General features: G+C 35.7%; 1 protein-coding gene across 22 annotated transcripts in view; it reads left to right on the top strand.

Moving 5' to 3' along the window:
• Positions 1-26,889, top strand: part of RIMS2 (regulating synaptic membrane exocytosis 2) — a 500,381-nt gene that overhangs the window by 80,646 nt on the left and 392,846 nt on the right. For all 22 annotated transcript variants that reach the window (XM_074814158.1, XM_074814086.1, XM_074813314.1 and 19 more), the window contains one exon: positions 15,731-15,941. In XM_074814158.1, coding sequence (XP_074670259.1) covers positions 15,731-15,941 — 211 coding nt within the window. The remainder of the gene's footprint in view (positions 1-15,730; positions 15,942-26,889) is intronic.

Here is a 26,889-nt window from a genome sequence, read left to right as displayed (position 1 = left end):
ATGAACTGAGAAGAGAGTTGACCAAGAGTTTGAAGTCAGGGATGTATAAAAGGTTATTCAGAAGTCAAAATAACATTTCCTGAAACAGAGTGTCTTTACCGAAGACTTTTAATTATCTGTATCAAATACATCAGACTTCTTAAATCGGTAGTGACTGGTGTAATAAAAAAGGCTTTCAAAGGGTAGTTTTAATGAATGGTAATTTGAGATATAAAATATTCTAAATATTTTTATTTTGCACTGGGGTAGAGATACTAAGACATGAAAAGAGCATCATGAATGATGTTGAATAAATATTCAGGAGAGAGGAGAGAATTAGTGATCATGGTGAATCAATTATAACATCATAACTGCATAATTACCATCAAAAAGTTGGATCAAATTCTTAAAAACTAAAAAATCAGGTTCATGAACCAATAATCAGTTTCAGGACCAGGAAGAAGGTTCTAAAGCAGTTAATGACAGTAACTCTGGAAGTGCTGGTGGAGGTCTTTTAACTCCAGTGAGTTTCTTTAGTACTGAAAGATGTTTGGCACTTCATAAAGGCTACCTGTGTGCTTTAAGCCCTACATTTTAATGCTTGCTATTGAATGTAAGTACTGTGAGTAGATTGTACCTGTGGAAATGACTTCTACAGATGACCCAGTTGCAGGTAATGCTGAATGCTACTATGAAGTATTGAGCACTTCCAGCTGCTAATGATACAAGTGGAAGCAGCAGTTGTTTTTCATGCTAGGTTTCACATAGCAGTGTGTATTTTTGCTTACTTGCAGATTGAAAGCAGAACCAGACCTGTCAGTCATCAGTATCTGGGGAATTCCTGTCCCCTGGAGTCAGGAAACACAATTAGACTTGCTGGAAATACAATTAGGCTTCCCAGCTGCAGAGCCTTTTGGAAGTTCAAATGTTGCTTACATGCTTTTAAACTCACAAATTTCAATAACTTTTCTGTTTAATTGATAGCTATGAATCCGTGCTGTGTTTGTCTTTGGAAGAGTTTATATGCTTGGAAGAGTTATATGCTTTTATTTTGATGTATTACATGTTTTGGAGTGAGTGAGGGTGAGTAAAGTGGAGTATTTGGTCAATTCATTAGATAAAAATAAAATGAAGTATTAATGCCTTAATTGAAGAGGTGTGGAGGGGCAGCAAGGCTAGAAGAAAGAAATGTCTATTTATCCTCCCTTATTTAAGGCAGGAAAGGACTAGACTGATTTAGAAAGGCTGACTACAGGATGTGGAACTCTGCTATGTTTACCTAGGGAAGACATACTAGATGAGATAGTTGTCCTTTATCACAGGTGCAGATTTTTGTGATGTGGTGGTAGTCCTCACTCTTGTTCTGGTTTTAGAGATTTGAGGATGCCTGAACAGATATCCAAAACATTTCAGGTATGTTCCAAATGGAGCATGGTCCTCAAAATATTATGTCATATTTGTATCAGTCAGTTCTTCTATTTTGCAGATTAATAGATCTTTTTAAGTGCAATCATTCCCATTTGCTTTTACATGTGTGCTCATGGGTGGCTTTCTATAATCATAGTAGAAGTTATACTGATTTTACAGAAGAAGGAAATTCGCTTATCTCTTCTGAAAGATGTTTTTCTGATTATGTTCTGTATAGAGAGAATGTTGAAGTAAATTCATAGTGATGCAGCTCCTGGAGTATCTTGGACTCAGAACAAACATAAACAGATGGTGCCAGGGTGAGTCGATCAGAAGCCTGGGGTGAGAATGAGTACTACTGGGTACAAAGTCTCATCTATGAATAGCATTAACAGACGGTGAAGATTGTCACATAGAAAAAGAAAGCAGTCTCACAGAATCAAAAATTCAGTTTTTATTGTCGCCTATTGAGAATTTTGATCTGTCACAAACATGATTAAATGATTCCAAAATTTGAAAGCTTGTCAGTAATTCCAGTTATTCATTCTACTTGTCACCTTTTTCTCATCCTTTAGGAAGCTTTACATCCATTTGTACTTTCCCTGCTTCCACAGCTGATTGTTAAGGATAGTTGTGTTTTAGGAAGGGGATATTCTTGGTTCAGTGCAAGGATATTCAGCAGAGAGAACTTGGGTTCTGTCAATAGGAACACAGACTTCTCATCTCACGTGTACTTTGTCAATGGATACAGTTTTGGAACAGTTGTGACACACCCCACCCCCCCCCCCCCCCCCCCATCTCCCAGTTATGTACCTAAGAGCAAGACATGTTTTATTGTTTCTAGTGCAGTGTTCACCAACAGGGTGAAAATCACTAACATTTGTATGACAAAAACCTGATTAACAGGTGACTTCTGAAACAGCAGACTGTTTTCTGTTTCAGGATTAAATGTGTATTTAAGATAACAAACATATTTCAGCCATGTTTCGTCATATGTAGTGATGACGCTGCATTTTCCTCTTTACAGTTACACTATCTGTTCCATTGGAAACTACTCTCTAGAAGATATACTATTGAATTTGTGACTCCATTGTGTATATTTCTTAGCTATTAAAATATTACCTATGTACACTAAGTAAATATTCTTTCTTTGGTTAAACATAACATTGATGAATTGTGATAATTCTAGGATCACAACTTTATCTCCTCTGGTGATTTGTTCAAGTATTGGCCGTTATGTCCTAGCCAATGCCTTTGCCTCTCTTTTGACTCTACCTTTACTGGCCTGGGAAAGATGAAAGAGAGATATATATATAATCAGCTTCATATTTAAAGAAAGATCCTACTTCCAATGCTTGAAACCTACGGTTACAAAGATCCTATTGTAACAGCTTAGATACGTTAGCAGAAATTTATTGGTATTGATATTGTGTCGTCTTTGAATAGTAATGCCTAGTCAATCCTGGATGCAAAAGAGTTATGTAAAATAAGAATGGCAATTGATTTTGGACATCTGGATTTATTTTCTTCAGGTGGAATTGACCATGTTCTGCAGTAGGAATGATAATAGATATTTTTTTCTCTGAATTATATTCCACAATGTTTTTAATGTAGGATAGTAGATTTGTTGAAAGCCTGTGGCAGTTGAAGATACCTCCATGAGAAGGGGCAAAGAGAGAACAACACTATAAAGTAGTGTTCCTTCTGCCAGAGTCTGCCAAGTCTGATTTGCAGTGAACATCTGAGCTGGACTCAACCTACTCAGGGTGTAGGTCTGTAGATCTTATTATTTAAACAGGACGTCTCAGCAATTTACATGATCACATAACGACATAGTAATCTATGAGCCCTGCTCAACAATATGAAAAAATACAATGCATGAACATGGGAACTATTACACGGAAAAAATTGGTTGGTGAAGAGCAGAACTGAAGCTTATTCTACTTGTTTCAGTGCGATTATGCTAAAACAAATGTGAGTAGAGTCTGTTTATATTTACTATTTTTCCGAACAGAAGTACTCCAGGAGAAGCTTTAACAAAGTGATATAAAAATCTTGGCAGAGAAAATTGGTCAAGCATTATAGGAAAACAAATTTTCACAGAGCTGTCACTGGGATAGATCCTGGCCTTTGAGTGTCACAGTGTCCTTGTTCCCTCTGCTAGTTTACAGGGCCTGCTGTTACTGCATCCTTGTACTCCACGGGATTATGAACAGCAGAGAATGATCAGCAGGCCTACTGGTGGCCTGACATTATTCTCTTACAACCCTCATTTATACCCAGTAGCTCTGAGCTCTTAATGGTTAATTGATAAGCTTTAATTAAGAAGTTAAAGGGTTTAAAAATAAGATTGAATTCTGATCTTTCCTCTGGCACTGATTTTTTTGGGTTGGTTTTGCATAACTCGCAATTTGGAAAACTCAAGCGTTATCTCTCAGAAATAGTATTAGATTAACTACTATTTAAACAGTTTTTGAGACACAAATCTCTTATATTTTTAATCATTATCAAATATTGTTTATCTAAAATGGAAAAATACTGCTGCAACGTAAATTGACTTTATATTTTACTTCTGAAAAGTAAAGTTTGAGTTCAGTTCACTTTTTGAGTAAAGGGAAGATATGGAGGCATGGGTTTAGATACAGTTAGTATGGGGAAAATTGTTACACACCTTGTTCATGCACTTACGAAAAGTCTCTCCTGCAGGTGAGAGCATCTCTCTTCCTTTTTGAGCTCCTTTGTCATAAAAAAGAATAATTTTTTATATTTGAATTTCCATTTCAAGACCCATTTCTTTTGTTTGTTACTAGAAGAGGTTACATTAGCATGTTGAAAATAATTTGTGTTTTGGACCTACTTCCTGTTACTTTAAAAATATGAACAGTATAGAAAATGACAGTCTCCTGAGAATTGGGAAACTGATTCAAGAGGATCTCCCCCTGTAGTGCTGCTAGCAGTACAGCTCCACTGGTGGTACTTTTACAGTAAGAATACTGATACAGTCAAAACCATGATGCACCACAACTAATTACTACCACCAGTTCTGGTGGTGATAATTCAGCATCAAGTGTGTCGGTGTAGTTTGCTTAGATGAATTTGGGACAACCATATGGTGAGCACAACTGAGCCTTGCTTGTGCTAGCTTTCCTAGCATTGCTCAAATGTATTTGTTAAAAAAGGGAAACCATCAAGATAGGAACAATCCTGTCACAGAGGTAAAAAGATAGGGGCTACTTAATAATTGAAAATGCTCATGAATGTTGTAAACAATGTGGAATGAACTCGCTCTAATCATGATACTGTAATGTCAGGAGGTGTTACATTTCGGAGCCAAGACAGTCTGACCTATTATTTAGCATATATTTATTTTGGCTGTGTGTGTAACTGTCTAATGAAAAAATAATTTTGCCTTTCATAGTAAGGATAAAAAAAGTTTAACACAGTAACTTAGTTATTTTGAGCATTTCTAAAACTACAGGTGTGAAGTTAATGGCTTCCTTTTGTATATCAACTGATGATGCAAATAAAGTAACCCGAGTGACTGTGAGAAATATTATCTCTGCTGGAGATGCCCTTTATAAATGTAATAATGTTGCAATGTGCTTAATTGCCAGCAACTGAATTAGCCTCTTTTTAAGGTACATTTGGTAAATATTGCATACCTTTAAAAGGAAATTTAGTATAAAGTAAATAAAAGTATGATTTATGAAAACAAGTCAAATACAAGATGAACTGTGAAACTTTTTGTGAATGAATTATTTGGATAGAACTTTGTATAGTTTTACTAATGAAGCTGTTTAAAAAATAAAGGTCTAGTAATTAAAAAGTATATAAGTGTGGCCCAGCTTTCTTAAAACTGGCATTTATTTGAATTCCTAACACAAATAGTATCAGAAAAAAATGTAGAAATAGCCAGCATGCAACTATATTTCTAATGCTTTTAGACTAATATAACACTTCTGTTACAAAACATTTCAATCGAGTGAGTGAATCAGGAAGAAATATCTAACAGTAGCTATAAAAATCAGCATGGTTTTTAAATATAAAAAGTAGAATGACAGGGTACTGTAAAAGGAAATTTTTATGAAAGCCTAGTGTATTCCTCAGTGATTTAGATTTCAGGTGAGAACTTTTGTATACAGCTGAAAGTCTGTGTTCGTCTGTGTCAACTGTGCATGGAAAATATCCAAATAGGAGTCTTCATTTTTGCGTAAAGCTCATAACATAGTAAGGGTGCTGCAATAGCTGAAAACCAGTCCTAATTCTAGTTCATAAGTAATTTTCTGTTATAAAATAAGTAATGAGATGTTATTTCCCTTCTGTTTAACAAGGACTTCTGACTCTTCTTTTACTAGTTTTTTATCTGGGGGTCTGTTGTGGCTGATTGACTTAGAGGTCTAAGAAATTTTGTTTTCTGCTTGGGGTTTTCCAATACCTAAACTACTGCAAGTGGTGACAGTCAAGAGTGTCATGATTCTAAATTTATATGATGCTACATTTGATGTGCTTATTTTACCTCAATATACATGTTAGAGGCTTTTCCTGTCCTTTGTGTCTTCTCTCATAGAAGTTAAGGACAGATGCTGGTCATCAGCAATATGAGACCGAATGCTGAAAGAAAGACTCATTGCTCCTATGCACAGTTTCTGAAAACTCCACTACCATTTGTCCAGACTGCTTAGCAGCAGCAATACATGATGATATTATGGTATCAGTACAGCTGAAGATTCAAATAGTATCACCTATCATAAGATGTCTCTCCGATTGTATTCTTTCTAATATTCAGTAAAGCTTGAGCTCATGATGCACCTTTACCCTTAGACGTGACAGTTCCAAAAGTTCCCTTCTGTCACTATTTTTCCCAACTTGAAACCCAATTGTCTTTGACATAATTGTTCTTTCCCACAAGAATTGGCAGAAATTGTTTAAGTGAAGTTGAAAGTATGTGGATATGTAAGACACACAGACTGACTGCTAAGCAGTCTTGTTTCGTAGCGAATTAGTAAAGAAAAAGTTAACCATAATTATCTGTAATTTTTAATCTGTAATCTTGTAATTTCTTTTCCTTACTATAACTGGGTTGAAAGATAAATGAAATGACAGTACAAATGCCCATCTTTAAAGATCCTATTCTTGTGCTTTGCAACATACACTTCCTGGCAGCCTACTTTTACTGGAAGTTCAACTACTTACTCCTGATCTTCATTGTCAGCTGAGGATTAGTACTTACAGTTTCAGCACTTTACCAGAGCAGCTCCTTTGGGATAGTGTGGATTGCAAACACAGGGACAAGGCCCATGGAGCTGGAGATAAAACATTTTTAATTGCGGGAATGCAGTTTTGGTATGAACTTGGAGAGTTTCCTTGGAGAGACAGACACTGGAAGATTCCCGTTTTCAATTACAACTGCCATGGTTAATCTTACTTTGAACAAGACCTAAAATGACCTGGGGAGTGTTGGCTTTGTCACAAGGGTAAAGAGCAGAAGGAAAACTACCACTATTGTGTATAACAGTATGGATTTAATTTACCCACTTGATGCTTAAACATTAAAAAAAGAGTCCTAATGATATTTCCAGTATAGGTGGAGAAGGTGGAGAAGTAGGTGGCAAAATTTATTAGAAGAATAATGAAGAATTTTTATGGAGAAAGAATGAAAAATTTAGCTAAGAATGTTTATTTTAGAAACAAATGAGAAAAACATGACAGAAATTGATAGACTCATAATGGTTTAAAGAAGCTCTTTTACAGATTTTTTTCTATTACAGAAGCAGCTAATGAGAATGAGGAAAAATGCCCCAGTATAATCATCAAAATAGTTGGATGACAGTTGTGGAAACTTCTGTTGTAAGTTAGAATTTTAAATAAGATTGAGAAAAGGATAATTAGAACTTTCTCAGTTACATTGAAATAAAACACAGAGGGGTATGAAGATATTCAAAGGTGTAAAGTAATTTCTGTCTGGAGTTATAAAGGAACCTTCCTTACTTACAGGTGACTAGTCTCATAACTGTTATGCAGAAATTAGGTAGCTTTGTCTGAATGATTTAGCCATTGTTAAACTATTGGAGGAATGTGGTATTCTCTTTAATTTTAAATGCCCCTCTTATTTATTATAGGAAAAGAGTGTTGAAAAAGCTCTAGATGAATTGGATGTGTTACTATATTCTGCTTGTTTAAACCTTAATTGGGACTTTATAGCTTTTTGCATGTTACAGATTGTAAAAATACAATAGACAATTAAGTTAAAGATTAATTTTAACAAGCAGGAAGAAAGACTTAGTCAAAAAGATACCACTTCTCAATTTGATCTTGCAGTTAGCTTGAGCTGCTGCAGAAAAGGTAGAAACAACTATCTGTCTGTTGTTCTGGGGAAACCTGGAAATAACAGGGACAGGAGTCACCTACCTCTTTTTTCCTTTATATACATAGTGTCTAGCTTTATCTTGATATCATTAAAACCACACAGAAATATCATAACATTAAATGGGTCAGCCTTTAATTGGTCATATGTTTATCTTCTCCATGTTCCCTTTTTCTTGTAGCCTTGCGCAGGACTATTGTATGTAGCTGTTGTTCACTACTACCTTGCCAGCAAAGAGCAGCCTCACTGCTGCTGATAAACAAAGTTAATAAACAAAGGCTACAATTTTATTCAATACTGAACATTATAAGAAAAAAATAGGCAGGTAAAGTAATCCTGCCAGTTCCAGCTAGACTTTTTGTCTAGCTGATGTGTAATCTGTTGATTCATTTACGGAGTCATATCCTACTCAGTTATTAAAACAGGGTTTTTTTTTTCCACATCCTTTCTTGTCTTTTCTGCTGAGTTTCTGAATGTATTAAAATAATCTAGATTCAGTGTTATGACTTCATCTGTAGTTACAAGCTTATTTATGGTCATAGCAGATTAATTAATTCATTATGACATTGGGAATTGTGTAATGAGAGGAATATTTGCTATTTTGTGAGGGAGGTCAAATAAACTGGCAACAAAATGTGGTCAAGTGTGAACTGGAAGCCCTTGCAGAAAGCCCTAGTAAAAGGGAAAAAGAGAGAATGGAGCCAGGGCAGCTCAGAGACCTTGTCTTTACCATGTCTTTTACTTCTAAGAGTGGCTTGTGTGAAGTTCCCACCAGCAGAGAAATTTTGGTTCCATTCCACAGTGTGAGGCAAATGCTTTTAGGGCATAATGGGGTGTGTTTACCCTGCTCCCTTGCATGACAAGGAGAGACTGAAACAGAGATCTTAGTTTTGGATGTTGGTTAGCTTTGTTGTAGTTGGCTTTTCCAACTTGAGTTACAAGTGAGCAACAGCACTGGTATAAACCAAGGACAAGATCGTTTAGCAACCACACTCCTTTCTTTCCATTCTTTTAGCTCTCTTCAGCATTTTAGGCACAACCAGTGTAATTCACTTGGATTTAGAGAAGATATACTCACTTAGAATAAAAGTATATGTTTTTTGCAATAGTTCTTTCAGTGAAATTATCAGAAAACATAATGTACCATAAGTGTGAACTGCAGTAATTTATTTTAACTGTGTCTGTGTCTTTTTAATGTAGGATTCAGATTTTGGTCACCTTGTGTTTTTCATGTGGATTCAGTAAAAGTATTGTATTGATAAAGAAATACTTCTGTGATTGAGAGACAGGTATTATTTTTCTTGGTGTGAACGGGGTTGTTTCTTTTGTAAGTAAGTCTTTCACCCTGTTCAGGGCCCCCTTTTTCTGTGACTGCTCTATTTCATAGACTCTCTAAAGATGTTCTGCACTTAAAATTTCATCACTGTTGCTCTGTTCCTATTTCAGGTTAATGAATATCACAGAATAATTAAAGTACACATTGCCTAATAAGTTAGAGAATGGGAAACAGGAAAATCATGGGGTTTTCTCCAGTTAGCTCCATCTGTAAAACAACTCAAACCAATTATGTTTATTGAGGATTTCAGGAGGATTTACTCTACATTTAGAAAAAAACTTACAGTGAAATGTTTTACTATTTGACACTGCTGAACCCATGTTACTGTTATTATAGGATTTACCTAATTTCTGTCAATATTTAATTTCCATTGATACAAAAACTGAAAACTCGGCTTTGTTGTGTTACTTGCCTGGGTATGATAATCCATTAATTTTAAACAGAATTGGAAGTGAGGTTCTTGTTTGAAGTCAGGCTTAGGTTTTTAATTGCTTAATAATTTTTCTTTATGTGCACAAGCACATAAAGTCTTTATGTGCACAAAGCCATTGTCAAGTACATAATAATAGAACTGCTCTTCAAAGGGGATCCCTGAACCAACCTCCACTCAAAGCGTGGTTATTGCCAGTACTAGGTGAGGGCAGCTGGAGCTTTGTCTAGGCGAGTTTTGTAAACCTCCAGGGATGGTGATCCCACAGCCTCTTGGGACAACCTGTTCTAGTGTTGCACTGCCCTCCTAGTGAAAAAAACTCCTAATGTTCAACCTGAACCTCCCAATGTGCCTTTATAGTGCGCTTTGTCCCTTGTTTTGGATTTGTGTCTACCAGGAAGAATTTGGCTCTGTGATTTTTTTCAGGTAATTTTTAGATTAGACAGCTAGTTTCAGGCAGGTGTTAGATCACTCCTTGGTCCATTCATCTTCAATGGATTGAACAAAGCCAGCTCCTGTATTCCTGCCTTGCAGATTACATGCTGTACAACCCTGACCATTTTTTTTTTTGGTTGACAAACTGGACTTGTCATGAACTGGTAGGACCCAATCTGGACACATTATTTCAGGCGCAACCTTACCAGTGCCAACTAAAGGGGAAAAATAACTGCCCTTTATTAGCTGCTCATACTCTTGCTAACGTAGCCCCATATGTAATTTGTCCAATTTGTAATGAGAGCTCATACACCACTGGCTCATACCCTGGTTTCTGCCCTATTTTCCAGGGTTTCTTATTAGCAGAGCTGATGTTCAGCCAGTTGTTTCCTAAACTCTACCAACACATGGCGTTATAAGAATAGTATCCATTCAGCAGCTAGCACCACTACTTGTAAAAGTAGAAAGCATGAAGTGTTTAATGTACTACAGGGAAGAATGTTGTATGTTACCAGATAGTCATTGCCACTAGGCAGAAAAATCATTGAATGAATGGATTTGGCAGAACTGAAAGTGAACAAAACCCTTTTTGAAGCCTGGATTCCAGCCACATCCGTGCTTCGTGCCTGGGAATAGGAAATGAGGCACGGGCTACAATCAGTAACAAAACTTAAGAGAAGTGAAGCTAGGAAATGAGAAGTAGCTGCTAAACATATCTGGCCTCAACATCCTGAATACTTGCTTACAGTCCCCCTTCTAATGACAGATTTTAATCAGCTTGGGAAATTTCAGAAATGTTTAAGTTAACTTTTGGAAGGCAAGAATGGCTTTGGAACTTCTTGTCAGTACTAAGGATTTTATTTTGTAAAATGCTGAAAGTTTTGTTGGCATTTCTGGAGGGCAGGGCACAATAATAAGATACATCCGACTACTGAACTTCCTTTTCTTACTTGCCTTTGGCAGTAGCTCATGGATCAAGAAAGACCAACAGATTCCTGCTTTTTGATTGATACTGAATTTCTCATTTCCAGAAAGGTGTGGGGAACAAAGAATAAGCAGAATTAACTCCATTACAGAATAAAGCAAGTATTCTTACGGAAACTATTTCTTGACCTTGACAGAGCAATCTAAGCTCTTACAAACAGTTCCTTTTGACACTGAAAAGGCGTCTATGCAGCTGTCTTGGATATGATGTTTTACAGTACAAAAAAAGTCTTGACTAGTCATATAAGCCTCATGAACTTCATGACTGTAACTTCCAGCAGATATAAGTGTCATTCAGGGAAATCATTCTCTCAAGAGATGAAAATGAGCAGAACTTAAATATCAATTTTCCAGCCTAACTTTTCATTATCATTAGGTCTTTGCATAAACTCATACTGACTTCTCCTTTTCTTCTAAAATTTGTAGCAGTTATTAAAGTGAATACTTCTGGTTTTGGAGACAATGTGGAAAAGGAGAGTGATTTTGCATCAGTACAGATGGCATGTGCTATTGAAGCTATTGTCAAAATACACATATAGATATGCATTGCAGAGTTTTCTACTTAAATGTTCTGTTACTGTATGGTTTGATGTAATTATCCGGGTTTACAACCAAAAAACCCCTATTATAGCTAACAATAAGATTTGCATCATGAATAAGCATTTTCTCCCAAAATGCAACTCATCTGCAGAGCCTGTTTTTTCAGTCTCACAGCACGGATCTTGGCCACTTGCATTAACAGAGTAACTCACTGGAGTATAAGGACTGGAAATATAGTCTTGGGATACCTGAGCTCAGTTCCAGACTCTGAAGTCTGCCTTGGTACTGGTTATTTTCAGTTCCTTGGTAACTGAACTCCTGAGTCCTCTCAGGCATCAGTGCAGACAACTTGAACAAAATGGAGTTTTATTTGCATTGGTTTTCTGAAAAATGTTATACAATTTTTACTAAATGTGTTTCAAATACTGTGCTATTCTAAACACCTAATTATTGCTGCATGTTATTAGTTTAGTTTTTGGCTTAAACCCTTGCAGTCTAGATGATAAAAAAAATAATTATTAAGATATAAAATAGATCAGAAAGTTTTTTTAGGGACTTCCTAAAATTAATACTTCATATTTTGTTTCAAGTATGCATATTCATCTCAAGTGGTTCTGCTCAGTAAGTAGAACACATATTGTGTGTAACTGATTATTTAATAGATTTTGTCTTCTGTGTTTAATTTTTTCTGACAGCTATCAATACATGTGATATTTTTCTTGGAGTAGAAAAAGATGTAATAATGAACTATTTTGGCGGATGATAAGTTGTTTGCTACTGGAACAAGGATTTTAGAAAACTACTCTGTATAACCTTGAAAAGTTTATACTTTGAGGCAAAAGCTGTGACCTTTACAGAGATTCTCATGCTCAAGAGGAAACAAAAGTGAAATTATTTCAGTACATGAGGCTTAAGAATTGGCAAAAGGCTTGTGCTTTTTATGCATCAGTGAGACTGCTAAGCAAATAATCATACAAACAAAGGCTGTAGATTATAAGGAAGCCACAAAACTGAATGTAACCTAAAATAAACTTGAAGTTTAGCATAGATAATATGCTTTAAATGAAGAATGCAATGTTTGGCAAAATTAAAAGGCAAGCAAGGTCTCAGAGATTACATGTGTTATTGATGGAAATGGGCCAGACTACCAACTACCAATTATATACTGTTGTCAGTGTAAAATGTTGAAATGTGCCAGGTTTCCAGATTTCCAAATTTTGTTCTCAACTTCATTCAGCGCTTTCTTATTAGCAACTTGTGTCCTGCTCCGTTCAACAAAGAGCAGTTGTCGCAGATGAAAGTATTGACACGGTAATGATTTAGTAAGAAATCTAGATTTATTAATAACTAACAGCAATTTATTATTATTACAAAATAATTCAGAAATGCTGAAAGAAAGGAAAGCGACTTATTTACAGATTCTAAAATGACAAGATTCACACTAACTTACTTAACGGTACCTTAATTTATACATATATAACATGCGCATACACAAAATGTACAAACACACACACAGAAGCGAAAATATCTGGATCCAGTAGAATAAGTACGTACCCACACACCAATAAACTGAGAAAGAACAGGTGAAAGAGAAGCTAGCTCAAAGGAAAATTTCCCTCTCAAGTTTAGAGCAAATACTCCCAATGCCTTGGCATTCCTCAATGGGCGATAATTGAGACTCGAGCGGGTGGACTTGGCCCTGGCCTTCCGTCAGCTCTGGCAGCAGACGACACCTTAAGGGTTTGGTACCTGAGAGGTGTCCCAGCTCAGGAGAGGTGCTGGTCACAGCCCCGCTGCGATCCAGGAGAGCTCAAAGGGTGTCCCTGGTGGTCGCAGTTTATAGGGTCCAAGATAATTGACTTTTGTCAGATACCATCTGGTGCCTTCCAGCAGTTGCACAAGAACTTCATGAATGTGCAACTCTGTTATTGTTCCCATTTGACCACATCCCAGGCACAGGTGTGCCAGGCCATTAGGAGATGATGGGGCGTTTTAACTGTTTCGGAGCAATTGGGAGGGGCAGGAGCCAGGCTCGTTAACATTATCAGTCCTTATCTCCACAGATTGGTGTATAGCTCGGGGGATGTGGGTGGAATCACACGTAGCACCAAGCAGCCCAACAAGGAGGGGTGGGGAGGGGTAAGAATTGCACCACCACAGCAGTCAACAGTGAACTCTTTTTGGATGAGAGAAGGCAGAGGAAGCCACTTACCCCTGACTCCACAAATGCCTGTTAGGGCAATGGTGGCCCTCACATCCTTCCCATGGAGGCCAGAGATGTGACCTCCCTCACTGCTCTCTGCAGGCCAGAAAGCTTATGCATGTGGGGGAGAAGGTCTGAAAATGAGAGAAAAACATGTGACTGCTCTGTCCTGAGGACAGTGTGTGGACTCAGAATTGAACTCAAGTGACAAGAGCAGGTAGATTAGAAAAAGGACACATAAGCAACATGAAGTAACACTGCTTTCCCTCTTTCTGGAAAAGGGTCAGTGGCAGCTGAGAGCTTGAGGCAGCATTTTGGTACACAGAAGAAGGGGCATGCCTCCAGCCTTGCCTGATGGAGAGAGGGAGCTGACTGGTTATTCCTACAACTCCTGTGTGATAAGTGTGTCACGTGCATTCTTAGGGGAGTTTTCCTGAAAAAAACAAAGTAAATCCCAACAATTCTTGCCATATATGTGAATATCCATGGTAAATAATTGTTTGAGATATTTTTTAACTGACTTAGTATAATATTTGTTTGGGCAAGAGCCTCTGACTCTTCTGATGAAATAATTTTGTATTAATTTATTTCTGAACTATATAAAGGATATATTTCTGCATTAAGGAAGTCGGCCTCCCGGATTTAGTTTTTTTTCCAGGAGGTTATTCTTTGTTCTATCTTAGGCTCATGTGTGTTTTTTAATAACCTCATCTCAAGAATCTCTGGAAGGATAATTCTAAAATGAAGTAAATCTCTTTTGCACTTCTAACTTTTTGGCTTAGTATACCATTTTAATGTTTCATAGAAAATGCTTCATTTTGTGAGTTTTGCTTGTGTCTGTCCAGGGAGCTAAAAAACTTGCTTAAATTCAATTAATAATTTTTAGGTTGCTAAAATTTACAGTCTGTTTTAGCAATATTAGGTGAGCTGAATTCCATGCTAAGAATTCAAAGATTACTGTTCAGAACCCTGTAAATCACAAGGATAAAACCAAAAGAGAAGTCAAAGTTCTTTTTGTTTTCTCTTTGTATTTGAATGTTTTACAATATGCTACATCACATTTTCCAGCTTTTTTCAGCAACTACAGGAGCTAAAAAAGTATAAATTTTTACAGTGAAAATTAAATTTCCCATGACATCATTTACCGTCAGAAATAGGGACTTTGAGAAAAAACTGCCATTATAGAATGTGAAATGAGTCTGTAACTTTCGTCATAATGAGACAGTTTTAACTATCATTAGAGTATCATTGGAGACTTGACTGTTGTGGGCTCAGCAATGTGAGTGAAGTAGCATGCCTGAAAGAATCATTGCAGTTCTGTATGAACATGACAGCTAAGTATGAATGTGCTCCTAGTCCACAGCAAATAGAAGGTAAAATGTGTGTGTGTATCTTAAACTACAGTCCCTGGATTTTACACCTAAGGTAGCCTTCTACATTACATTTGGCATGAGATGGCAGTACCTATAAAATGATATGAATGGCTTAAATGATTTATAATAACTTGTTAAGCTGAGGTAACTTGTTATGGGCTTACACCCAGTGCTTGAAAAGTGCTTGAGAAAGCATTTTATAATCATTCTGTGCAGTATTGTTGGATAAATGAAGATAAGCTATATCAAGAGAAGATATTTGCATCTGTGTGGTGGAGTTGGGTAAAAGTACACTTGGAAGAATAAATTAGTTTTTTATTTTTCTGCTATTAACCAGTTTATTGTCTAGTGCCATGGGCTCTTGGATCACTCAGCCCATGTTTCCTACTGTTGCATTTGCAGCTAACAGCTGGTCACATCCTAAAGCAAAGTTACTTCTCTGTGTAACAGCTGGACTGTGTGCTGCATGTTATCAGTGTTGCACCTCCTCCTAGAGTTTAGTTCTAATGAAAAAGAAGTAATTCTTGAATGTTACACTTCTGGAGCATCATAAATGAAATGTATTTTCTTTACTACAGTATTTCTCTCTGATTTGTGTTTTGAAATTGATTACAATTTAGTGATTGCAAAGTATTTGTGGGCTTAAATAAAACAGCTAATAATCTCTTCTCTTCTGCAGAAAATTACATCAGCAGTTTGAAATGTATAAGGAGCAAGTGAAGAAGATGGGTGAAGAATCACAGCAGCAGCAGGAGCAAAAGGGTGATGCCCCAACCTGTGGCATCTGCCACAAAACAAAATTTGCTGATGGCTGTGGCCATAACTGTTCATATTGCCAAACTAAATTCTGTGCACGCTGTGGAGGAAGAGTGTCTTTACGGTCAAATAAGGTATGGAATTATGAAAGTTTAGTAATGAGTTTCTCTTAAACTCAGTATCTCTTATTCATTGCTTATGCATCCAAATCATGTAGCTACTGAAACGGATTTCCTTTACGGAGGTAATGATATCTACTTTAGTGGCTTTTAGGACATCTGTCCTCGTTTCAGGTAATTTCCATTTGCAGATGGATTTTTGACTATGGCTTTTAAGTTAATACCTGCCACATTTCTACTAACAAACTCATGAAAGTACAATTCTTTGGTTGGAGGATTGAGTCTCTGCATTGGAGACAGATTATTACAAGTTAGAGCAAAGATTTGCTTCTTTTCTGCTTGCCCAGGCTCTTCTGTACAAGATTATTGTAAAATTAGTGTTAGAACGGTATATACAGTATATTCTGAAGCTTTTACATCTTTATTATTTATTATACATATGCACATGTATTATGCATATGTAAATATAAATATGTATACAAATGTAAAAATATTTTTAGGAAAAAATTAAATGCACTAACAATATAGAGTTACAGCTAGCGTACTGGTGTTTATTGTATAACAACAGGTAAAAGAGCAATCTGAATTTTTAAAAAGTTGGATCACAGTAAAAAATTTAGCAAAACTGAGGTAATTACAGAAAACAGTTCTGAGATCAGTTTATTCAACATTTTAGATAAAGTGTTCACATCTGAAACACATCTGTCTCAGATTCTGACAGTTCCTTGTAGAATATTCATGACAACACTCAAGATGTCTTATGATAGTCTTCTGTGGAAAAAACATATTTTGTAAACCAATACAATAATTTAATAATTTAATATTTATTAATATAATTTTCTCAGTATAATTTGTTTCCATAAATCTATTTTGTCTGTAGTATGTTAATTGTAAATACCAAGCAATCTGCAAACATTATCTTAATTTTGGAAGGTAAGAGACAATGGTATAAATGTATGTATTTCTGTGTCCAAGATTGAAAGGTAGGCTTAAATAATGGACTCAGGTTTTTGATTGGCAAAGTGCAAAATAATCTGCTATTTCCTGATGATTAAAGTAACTGGGATTATGTGTAAATCTCTCAAACTTGGATTTGTTAAGGTAATTTTAAAAATTTGTCTTCAATAAGCTCACATATTTTTATTGGGTTTTTTTATAACTAAGTCATGTTGGGTTTTTTTATAACTATTTTTATTGGGTTTTTTTATAACTATCTAAGTCATGTTGCCTGTAATAAGAGACATAATAATTTCTGTATTAATTTAATGTGATTATAAAAGGCAATCAGGACAGATATTTGAGTCATTATGTCTACATACTTAGAAATATAGTAAAAGTGCATTAGGAGGAAGGCTTCATGTCCTAATGAAACGTTCTGATACATCATTTAGACTGTCCTTAGGATGGATCATGTGAACTTGGCAGATATTTATCTGACTTCTCTTGACAGATTTCCAGTGAGATTCTTCCACACCCTCTTGGGTCATTTGTTCCACTGCTTCACCATCCTCACCATAGAGACCTTTTCTTACTGTCTAAGCTAAATCTGTCTTTCTGTAAGCTCAGTATTATGAGTCTGTTATGCAAGTCTTCTCAGCTGGCTTTTTTTCTGCTACTGTTGATAATTTACTGTGATAAATAAGCCTTCCTGTCTCTCATTCATTTCTGTTCTAGATAGTTTATGAACATGCGGGACAGAGCATCTGTAGACTGTGAGGCTTCACTGGTGATACCTCTCCCTTGAAAAACCCTGACCATTTATTCCTGTTCTTTTCTTCTTTTCTTTTCATCAGTTAAGTTTTCTCATGGATAAATTTATTCCTATTCTATGGCAGCTGAGATTCTTTAAAAGCCTGGAAGCACAACTCAGCAGTATGAATAAATCACATTCACTCACTTTCTCTGTGACTTCTTGAAGGAATTCTTATACATGTAACAGACATGAATTCCCTTTACTAAAGCCGTTCTGATTTTTCCACATTTTATCATAATTTATTCATATGCTTGCTAATTTTATTCTCTATTTTGGTTTTTACAGATCTGTCCAATGTGGATGTCAGACTCACTTGACTATTATTCAGTTGACCTAATGCTGAAATTACTTAAAAATGAATAAATTTGCATCATATTTTCCACTTTTATTCTTCTTGTTAATGAAAGACTCTGTATTACAGTTAACAGACATTTTAGACTTCAGATGTTTTATGGTGAATATCATCTGATTTAAAAAATTTGTTACTTTTTTTTTGTTGATTCACTTCATAGCTTCTCTTTCTGAAATACCAGTTCGAAGTATATCCTTTGGTTCTGCATAAAATAATATTCTAGAGTAAGTATTTCTCTCATCACCATGAACATGAATACAGAAGATTTAATTCAGACAGACTGTGGCAGTCTCCTATTTATGATCTCTTTTATACCTATACACATTATTCCATGAAAATTATTTTTGGTCTACGAGAATTTACCAGAATTTTTTCTTTTCCATTTTCCTTAATGGACACATGTTCAGCTTCCTGAACAATGACTTCTAATAACTTCCTATTTTAACTTTGCTAGATTTTGTTTGGTCTTTGTAGACATTTTTTGACAGGTTATGTATGTCAGCTTTGGACCTTGTATAAGGTGTTTCTTAAACTGTCTGAAATGTTCTTTGATGGAGCTGTTTGATTTGTTAGTGATCTTTTTCATAATATCAAGTTTCAAGCCAAATTCATGCCATTTACATCAGATTCTGCTACTAAACAGTACAGACCAGTGTTAGCAGCATGCATCTCAGAAGATGTAAAACTGCAAAGAACACTTTTTTCAAAGGTCACAAGGAGGATTACTGCTTACAAGGTTCATGGTCATGAGTAAGAGCAGAGCATGGAAAAGTTTGACTGTTGTCAGAGCATTAGATTCAGATTCTCAGAATGAATGGATGATTTATTCCTTTCTCAGTTTATTTACAGTGTCTGAAATATAAGCATTAAAATTCAGTTCAGGTTGTATAAAAATTACCGTTATGTGGGAGTTCCTTCTAGATCAAACAAATAAAACTGATAATGGTGGTACTGCTGTTCCTGTACTGCTTATTATCTTAGAGAATGGAGCATTCAGCCAGGATGGGGGCTTAAATTTCATGGGAATAAGGAACGTTGAACTGTCATCTTTTATGTTTATGAACAATTTCAGATTGATTAAAACTGAAATAATAAACCACATGACAGCAATCAGTGATTGTTCTTAGTAATATAGGTACCACTGGTATACAAAATATACTACTGTTCTTTTTTAATTATATACTGATTTATATAGGGAGATGCACACTGGATGAGGCAGTAGACAGTAGAATGAAGTTTATGCAGCTGAGAAATTTACATGCTAAAATATTGGACAATACAGCTTCCAGATAGATACGACTTTGTGAGCAGTGAATATAAATTTCAACAGCTCAGAATGCCACTTGAGTAAAGCAACATTTCACTTGTAGAAGAAGAAAACAATACTTGCCTGAAACCTTAATATGATGCATGCTCAATGCCTTCTTTCAGGGTGTTTAGCAACCTGTTATCATTTGCAACCACTGAAACATCCTTCTCTCTCTGTCTTTGAACTTGAAAAGTAATTGATTTTCAGTTGTTTTATAGGACCCAGCAACTGTGTGCAAAACGCATACGGTGTAAGTAGGGAACTTCTCTCAGCTACCTCTGGTTCTGTGAAAGCTTTGCAGTCTGGTTATTTCTCTGGGGCTATGTTTGATTTTCATAAAACCATCGAGGTCTCTTTGTTGAATGATTCTAACTGCAGATCTCCAGTGTGACCATCTGTATGGAGTCACTAACTAAAATTTTAGTATGCTTGCACTAATGTGCAATCCAGTTTATTCTGTTGGCAGTTGGTAAGCACCAAAGAATTAGTCTGTCACAATCAGGATTTCTAAGTCACTAGGACTTGGGATAAACTCAATGATTTCCTATGGCATACAAATAAGTTGGTCCTTAGGAGACATGGTTTGATTCTGCATTTCTCTAAAAAAGACATGTGACATTACAAACTTGAGGAAGGGCTTTCTCTAAACCGAGTGTGGTTTTTTTTTTTCTTTTTTTTTTCTTTTCAGTTTAGTCCATGTAACACCTGTAAAATCTGATAGCCTACAACTGTATTCATCTTTCTGGAGAATCTCAGTACAAGTATCTCTAAAAGAAAGGAAAGTCAGCTGCTAAATTATTTCAAAGACAATTTCTTATTTAGAAGTTGTAAATTCACAACTGGAGGCTCTAGAAGTTATTCTTCTAATTAGGTTGAATTTCACATCTCAGTCTCTCCATGAATAGAATAGAGTTTGTATTCTTAAATATATTAAAGACTTCCAATCTGAAATCTGGTCCTGATTATATGAGAACAATGTTAATGCCACAGTGAACATCTATGATTGTTAAGACATCTCTAAACAATGATCAGCTCCATTTTCTTTGAGGTGATCATCCTCTTTTGAAAGTTATACCCAAATTTATCAGGGCTGCAGTTCAGCCAGTGTATATCGTGGTCCTCAGTACCATTCCCCACTCCTTCCCCAGATGGGGTTTGGCTGCCTGTGCTCAGGGGCAGCTCTGTTGTGGTGCAGCTGTAACCTGAGATCAGCCTTGGGGAAAGAGATGCTTAAGAAGGCACTTGGAACCTTCAGCCCCTCGCCTGGGAGCTGCTTTTCAGCTCAGGCGCTCAGCCTTGGTCCTTGCCTGAGCCATGCCACTGCCCGTCCAGGTCCCTTGCTGACCCAGATGTGTAGGCTTGGCTTCCCAGCTAGCCTCAGCTCTGCCTCATCCCCATGGACCTGCTGGGGACCTTGGCTTCTTTGTTGACCCTAGTTACAGTCTTGGGTCTTACCCTGCTCCCCTTGCATGTGTGCTGTGGGATACAACCCTGCTCATGTCACCCTTTGTACCCTGCTCCTGGCCCTGGCCAAGCTGCTGACCCTGCTTGTGCCTGGACAGTACAGAAGTAGTGCGCTGTTCCAGCAAAACACTTCTTCAAATTGCTGCTTTTAATACTAAGAGTAAAAACCTTGCCACAACTATAATTTTGAACCAGGAGATGTTGCTCCTTTCCAGCCTGTAAACCTGCAAACTGGTGCCTAGCAGAACTGATATTCAGAATCTGTATTGACACCTTGGGTTCTCTTGATTCTTCAAAAGAACCCTGTGATTTTAATACAAACTATGTCGATATGATCATTCCCTTCAAATGAAAACTGCACAAACTATTTCTGTTATCAATTTTATTTATTTGAAACTATTTTCATTTGGTAGTTGTTTTCAATCTCATTAAACAGCAGATGATGGTCTCAATTTCAGCAGAGGCTAGGCATGTTTGAACTCTTCACTCTATTTCAAAGCTTTCAAAAGCCTTAGAGGTTATTATGATCCTGACACAATGAGGAACTGATAATTTTAGACAAACTGATAATTTTAGGCACTTAAGGTCAAAAAATACTGTCTTGAAGAGTAGCTTTGGCTCATGCAGTCAGATGCCAGATTGAACTTCTAACAGATTTTTTTTTTAAGGATAAGGTGTACATATTGACTCATTCTAGATTTATTTTGAGTATGGGATGGAATTCCAGTAATTCTGCTAACATTTCTGTGTGTCTGAATAATGGTTCATGGTTAAGGCCTTTCCCCATAAAACTGGTATTAAAATACACTTGCATTTTCACGTGGAACAAACAGATACCACTGAAGTCTGACAGATTTGTTGCTTTTTTAACATGAGTTCTTTGAGAACTGAATTGAATAATTTCTTAAATGTCTTTGCTATTGAAATAACTGACTAGACTGTCTCATATGGTCAGTCATGTCACTACTTGCATTGTACTGCTGTGAAGTCAAGACTGTTTGACAGCAATGTGGAGGAAAGCAGATGAGAGGGTGGAGGTAGACTTAGGTGTTTAGTAAAGCTTGATGGCTTGTCTTGAACTTCACATATCTTTATATTTCATAGCTTGTTTCTGAAAAGACACTCTTTATCCTGGAGTTTATTCAACATAGGTAGATTGTGTGAACTAGTCTTGATTACTGTTATGATCATAGTGTCCATGACAGGATTTGAAGTCTTAACTGCTCTTTCAAAGCCACCACTTTTTGGAATTACTGCTTTGTGCTGGAAAACTTACACTTATATGGTGAAGTGTTTGAGAGTCTTCATTATGGCATTAATTTCTGAGAAAAATCTTTCATCTTCTTTTAACATACAGATTTTAAATAATGTATATACATATTATTTTAATTGTTGCCTAAGTGGTGCTTGTACTTTGGGATATCATTTGAGCTAGCAGAAAGTGAGACTACTGATAATATCTTTGATACATGAGAATTACTAATTAGACATGATTTTGACTAATGTAGTCTTGATGTTTTAGGAAATGTGAGTTGGTATGTTCTCCTTGCTTAGAATCTTAGGGTGCGTTTAGTATGTTTTGTCTTTTCTGTGATTAAAGTTAAATTTGGTTTTTGGAAACTCTTGATTTGAACACAAATTAAGATTTGGCAAAATGAGACAGTGATGGAATGGAACAGTATTACAAGATCAATATGAGCCAATAGTTTCTAACACTAGAATGTCATGGCACAAGAGTGAAAAACTGTCTCAAAACTATTAGACTGTCCTTTCTAAAATATCTATTAGTGTTGTAGTGAGGGTTTGTTTCTGTCTTTTAAATTTTTTTATTTGAGTCATCTCTATTGCTGGTTTGTATGTATACTCCATTATGTTGTCATCTGAATTTACTTTTCTTGTATGAATTTACATTTCTTTCTGTGTATTATGGTTTTACTCTTCATAAGTGTTTCAAAAATTCTTGTATTTTAGGTGAAATCTACTGAATGAAAAAAAATAGATTAGCACATAATTCATAGTACAAAGAGGTGCAGAGCATCTGTATGTTTGCAGAAGACTATTAGAATAATTAGTAGGTAAAATTTTCTGTATATAATCATCACTTACAATTTGGCTAGACTGGAATATTATATAGTCAGGACAGTGGATAAATTATATTAGTCATTATTTTTGGAATAGAGATAAAATTGGTAAAGAAGTCCATATGAATGTCAAAACAGAATGTTTAAATATATGTAGGTGTATTGTATGTAGGAGAAAGTTATTTAAAAAGGGTAATATAGCCAGATTTTCTTCATAAGTGAGGAAAAAGTATCCCAGAATAATTGGATTGGAAAGGACCTCTGGAGGTCATCTCATCTAGCCTCTTGCTCAGAGAATGTTGAGTTACATGAGTTTTCAGAGGGCCTTTCCCAGTTGAATTTTGAATCTTCAAGGATGGAGATTCAGCAGCCACTCGGAGCAACCTGTTCCAGTGCTTGACCACTCTCATGATTAAAAATAGAAAAATTGCCTTATATCTAGTCTGAATTTCCCATGTCCCAACTTTTATTTGTTACATTTTGTCCCATGCTTCAGTGTGTATTTTTGAGGAGAATACTACACATAATACTGCTTGTCATCACATGACAAAATTATGGGTCTTGTGCAGTGAAAATTATAAGGAAATAGCACAAATTTTATGCATTTTCTTGAAATATTATAGGCCTTATTTATAGTCTGTTTTAAAATTTCAGGGATAATGCTGCAGTGCAGAGTATGAAAAACAGAAGTTTAAACTGAAGACATTAAAAGTTATTAAGACATTAAGGACTGTGCTAGAAACAGGCAATCCTGCTCTAAAGAGTAATCAGCCTAGGCACATAGAATAGTAAGCTAATCTGTATGATTAAAAAAATCAAATAATAAAGATACTTTTAATCTCAAAATTTGTTTTCTTAAGATCTTGTCCCCTTTAGACCTTTGTCTAAGTTTTAACCTCTTCTACTTAATATTTATATTTTTCATTTATTGGATGTTTTAAAGATGTTCTTATTTTCTAGTTTGAAATATCTCTGTGTCTGTTTCCCATTTTTTAGTGAAACCTTCTACCCTTACTTTTTTCTTCAGTTTAATGTATTTAAAATCTTTATCTTTGTTATGTGCTGTTTTACTTGCTGTGTCTTGTTGGAGATTATTTAATTTTCTCAAGTGCTTTTGTTTTAACATTTTATTTTTAATTGCGTCTGCATCCTTAAAGTGGGGACCTGGACTATTCTGACTTAATTGATCTCTGTCCTGTTACTCACACCTTCCTGCAGCTGTGAGACATTCACTGAGAAAGCAACCTAATCAGGCATTTACAATTTAAAAAAAATTCTTAGCCTCTGTGCTAAAAATACCTGCTTATGGATTACACTCCTCTTGCATAGTAGAGTATCTTTTTTCAGACGTGAGGATGAGAAATTGAGGCACTAGATGTTCCCATCCAAAATATCTATGAGCACTAGTGCCACTCTTCTTGCAGAGGGACAGGAAGACCTGCTAGGAAAGTGGCAGAGCACCTGGCGCTGTGCAGATAAATATGTCTCAGCACACAGAGTGATAATGCTTAGAAGTCCTGTGACTTAGCTTTCAATGATATTTGCTATTTGTGTAACTGAGAATGCCACTAAACCCCATAGCATCTTTGAAAATATTTTGATCTTTTACGACTGTACATAGGATCATAGAATAAGTTGGGTCAGATGGGACCTGTGGAGGATATCCAGACCTATCTCCTGCTCTAAGCAGGATTAACTTCAAAGTCAGACGAGGTTTTCAGGATCTTGTCCAACTGAGTTATAAAAATCTCCAAGGATGGAGAATCCGTAGCCTGTTTGGGTAACCTCTTTCAGTGCTTAACCACTCTAGTGATTTTGGTTTTTTCTTATATCCTATCCCTTGATTGTTGCATTTTGTCCATTAGCTGTGCATCTTCAAGAAAATTCTGTCTTTGTCTTCCCTATAGCTTACCTTTAAGTAGTTAAGGAATGCAAGTAGTTCCCCTTTTCCCGCAACCTTCCTTAACCCAGCCTTCTTTTGGCTAAACAAGCATACCTCCCTCAGCTTCTCCTTGTATATTGTGTGCTTTAGTGCCCTGACTGTCTTGGTTGGCCTCTGTTGTATTCTTTCCTGTTTGTTTGTATCTCTAATATTGGAGGGAACCTAAAACTTCTGTAAGAGCACAGGAGCACAAAGTTACATGTCAGACAGGTATCTGAACAACAAAGCTATAAAATGAGTTGTAACCCTGTCTTGGTGAGCAGTTTTATTTCCAGCACAGCTCAGTGCTTAATTGCATGCCTAGATTTAGTCTCTGTATTGGCATGTGAAATTAAGGTACTGGAAAAATATCATCATTCACAGAAATGGGGAATAATTTTGACTGAAGACATTTTGAATATTTTTGTTTTCTAAAGTATTATTCCATTTACAATTTTAGACAACTAAAAAGACAATTCTTTCAAGGAAAATAGTAATCAATGGGAATGTTTTTATTTAATATTTATGCGTATGAAAAATAAAGTATAAATTATATAGACATGATATGCAGTAAACATTTTTGACGAACTCTGTCTCCTTATGCTTTAAAACTCTAGTGTTTTAAAGATCTGTTGAGTGACTAAGATGCAGTTATGCCATTATGCATGCCCTATATCTGGCTGTAGTAAAAAACATCCTTCATTTCACTGGACTCTTTGCAAGTGCAAAGGGTTGATGCATGCTAATGATTTGTGATACTGGGGTCCAAGGCATGTAGAGCTAAATTCTGCATCCTTTTTATGAGATGCCCCATTTGTTTTATTAAGGTAATTTGGACATGACTCCCAAATTAGTTTTATTGGGTTTTTGTACAAATATTTTATTTGATATATAAAATAGTCTCAATTTAGCCCATGAAAGAATTAAGAAAATTATTAAAATGGCATATTTTTCACTAGATCTTCTTCACCACTAGGGGAAATAAGAAAGATATATATTAAATCCTTTTATATTTGTTTGTTTATTTTACTAACAAGTACTACTGCTTGCTTTCAGAATGAAAGTGACTCTTTCCTTTGTCTTTTTTCTGTCCTTTCTTTCTTGCTTTCGTGGATATGAACTCCAGGAGGACAAAGTGGTTAGAGCCTTTTTTCTGTCTAAAGTTATTTTCTTTTATGGGTAGACTTATTTCCTGGCCTACACTTGCTTTCATTTACACAGGTGTAATTCTTGCTGAAGGCAAGGGGAGTTACTGTCATTAAAATGAAAGCAATGTTTGGCATGAAAGGCTTACCTGTTTTTCAGATAACTTACTAATAATATATGAGTTGTTGTGAACAGTATGCATGATATTCCTCTCTGTTTGCAGCTTTTGTGAGCATGACCCTACTTTTCTTTTAGTTTTGCAATATGATATGTGCACAGTTAAAAAAAATTAAATAGGTAATTGTGTCATAGGTGTTTCTCTTACAGAAACGCAAATGAATTTTATCAAAGTGGCATAAGGTTATCAAAATAATTTTTGCACCCTGTGGTAGTCATGTTTGTATCATTGATATGTATGCGCTCAACATCGGTTTAGCTTGTAATTTTTTTTAGCATGGTAGTTCAGTTTTGATTTTTAGTGACAATACAATTAGATACCAGTAAACATTAAGAAAACATTTATTCTAAACGTTAGGAATATGCCAGCAATGTCATAGAGTTATCCACTAACATATAAATTTTCTACATTAAATGTTATGTGGATATTCCTAAAATGTAGTGCACATATTTTATTGAGCATAATGTTGAAATAATGTTAGATGTTATGCATGTCACTGACACTGTGTTTGTCTTGCTAATATTACACATACAGAAAATATTTTAATCTGATTTTATTTTAGCTGTTTAGAAACGGTAGTATAAATCTGAATTTGGGAATAAGCCTGTATAGATTTCAATATTTTACCAAATTAAATGTGATTTTTTTAAAATAACAGAGTTGAGAAAACTACTTGAGCTAGTGTAAATCTGCTTTTCCATATGAAAATCTCTAATAAAGAATTGCAACTGTAAAAGCAACTTGCTCTGTAGTGCTTGG

The sequence above is a fragment of the Strix aluco genome, chromosome 1 (genome assembly GCF_031877795.1).
Source record: "Strix aluco isolate bStrAlu1 chromosome 1, bStrAlu1.hap1, whole genome shotgun sequence".
Lineage (NCBI taxonomy): Eukaryota > Metazoa > Chordata > Aves > Strigiformes > Strigidae > Strix > Strix aluco.
Note: the sequence above shows the minus strand (reverse complement) of the source record. Positions and strands in the feature narration are given on the sequence as shown.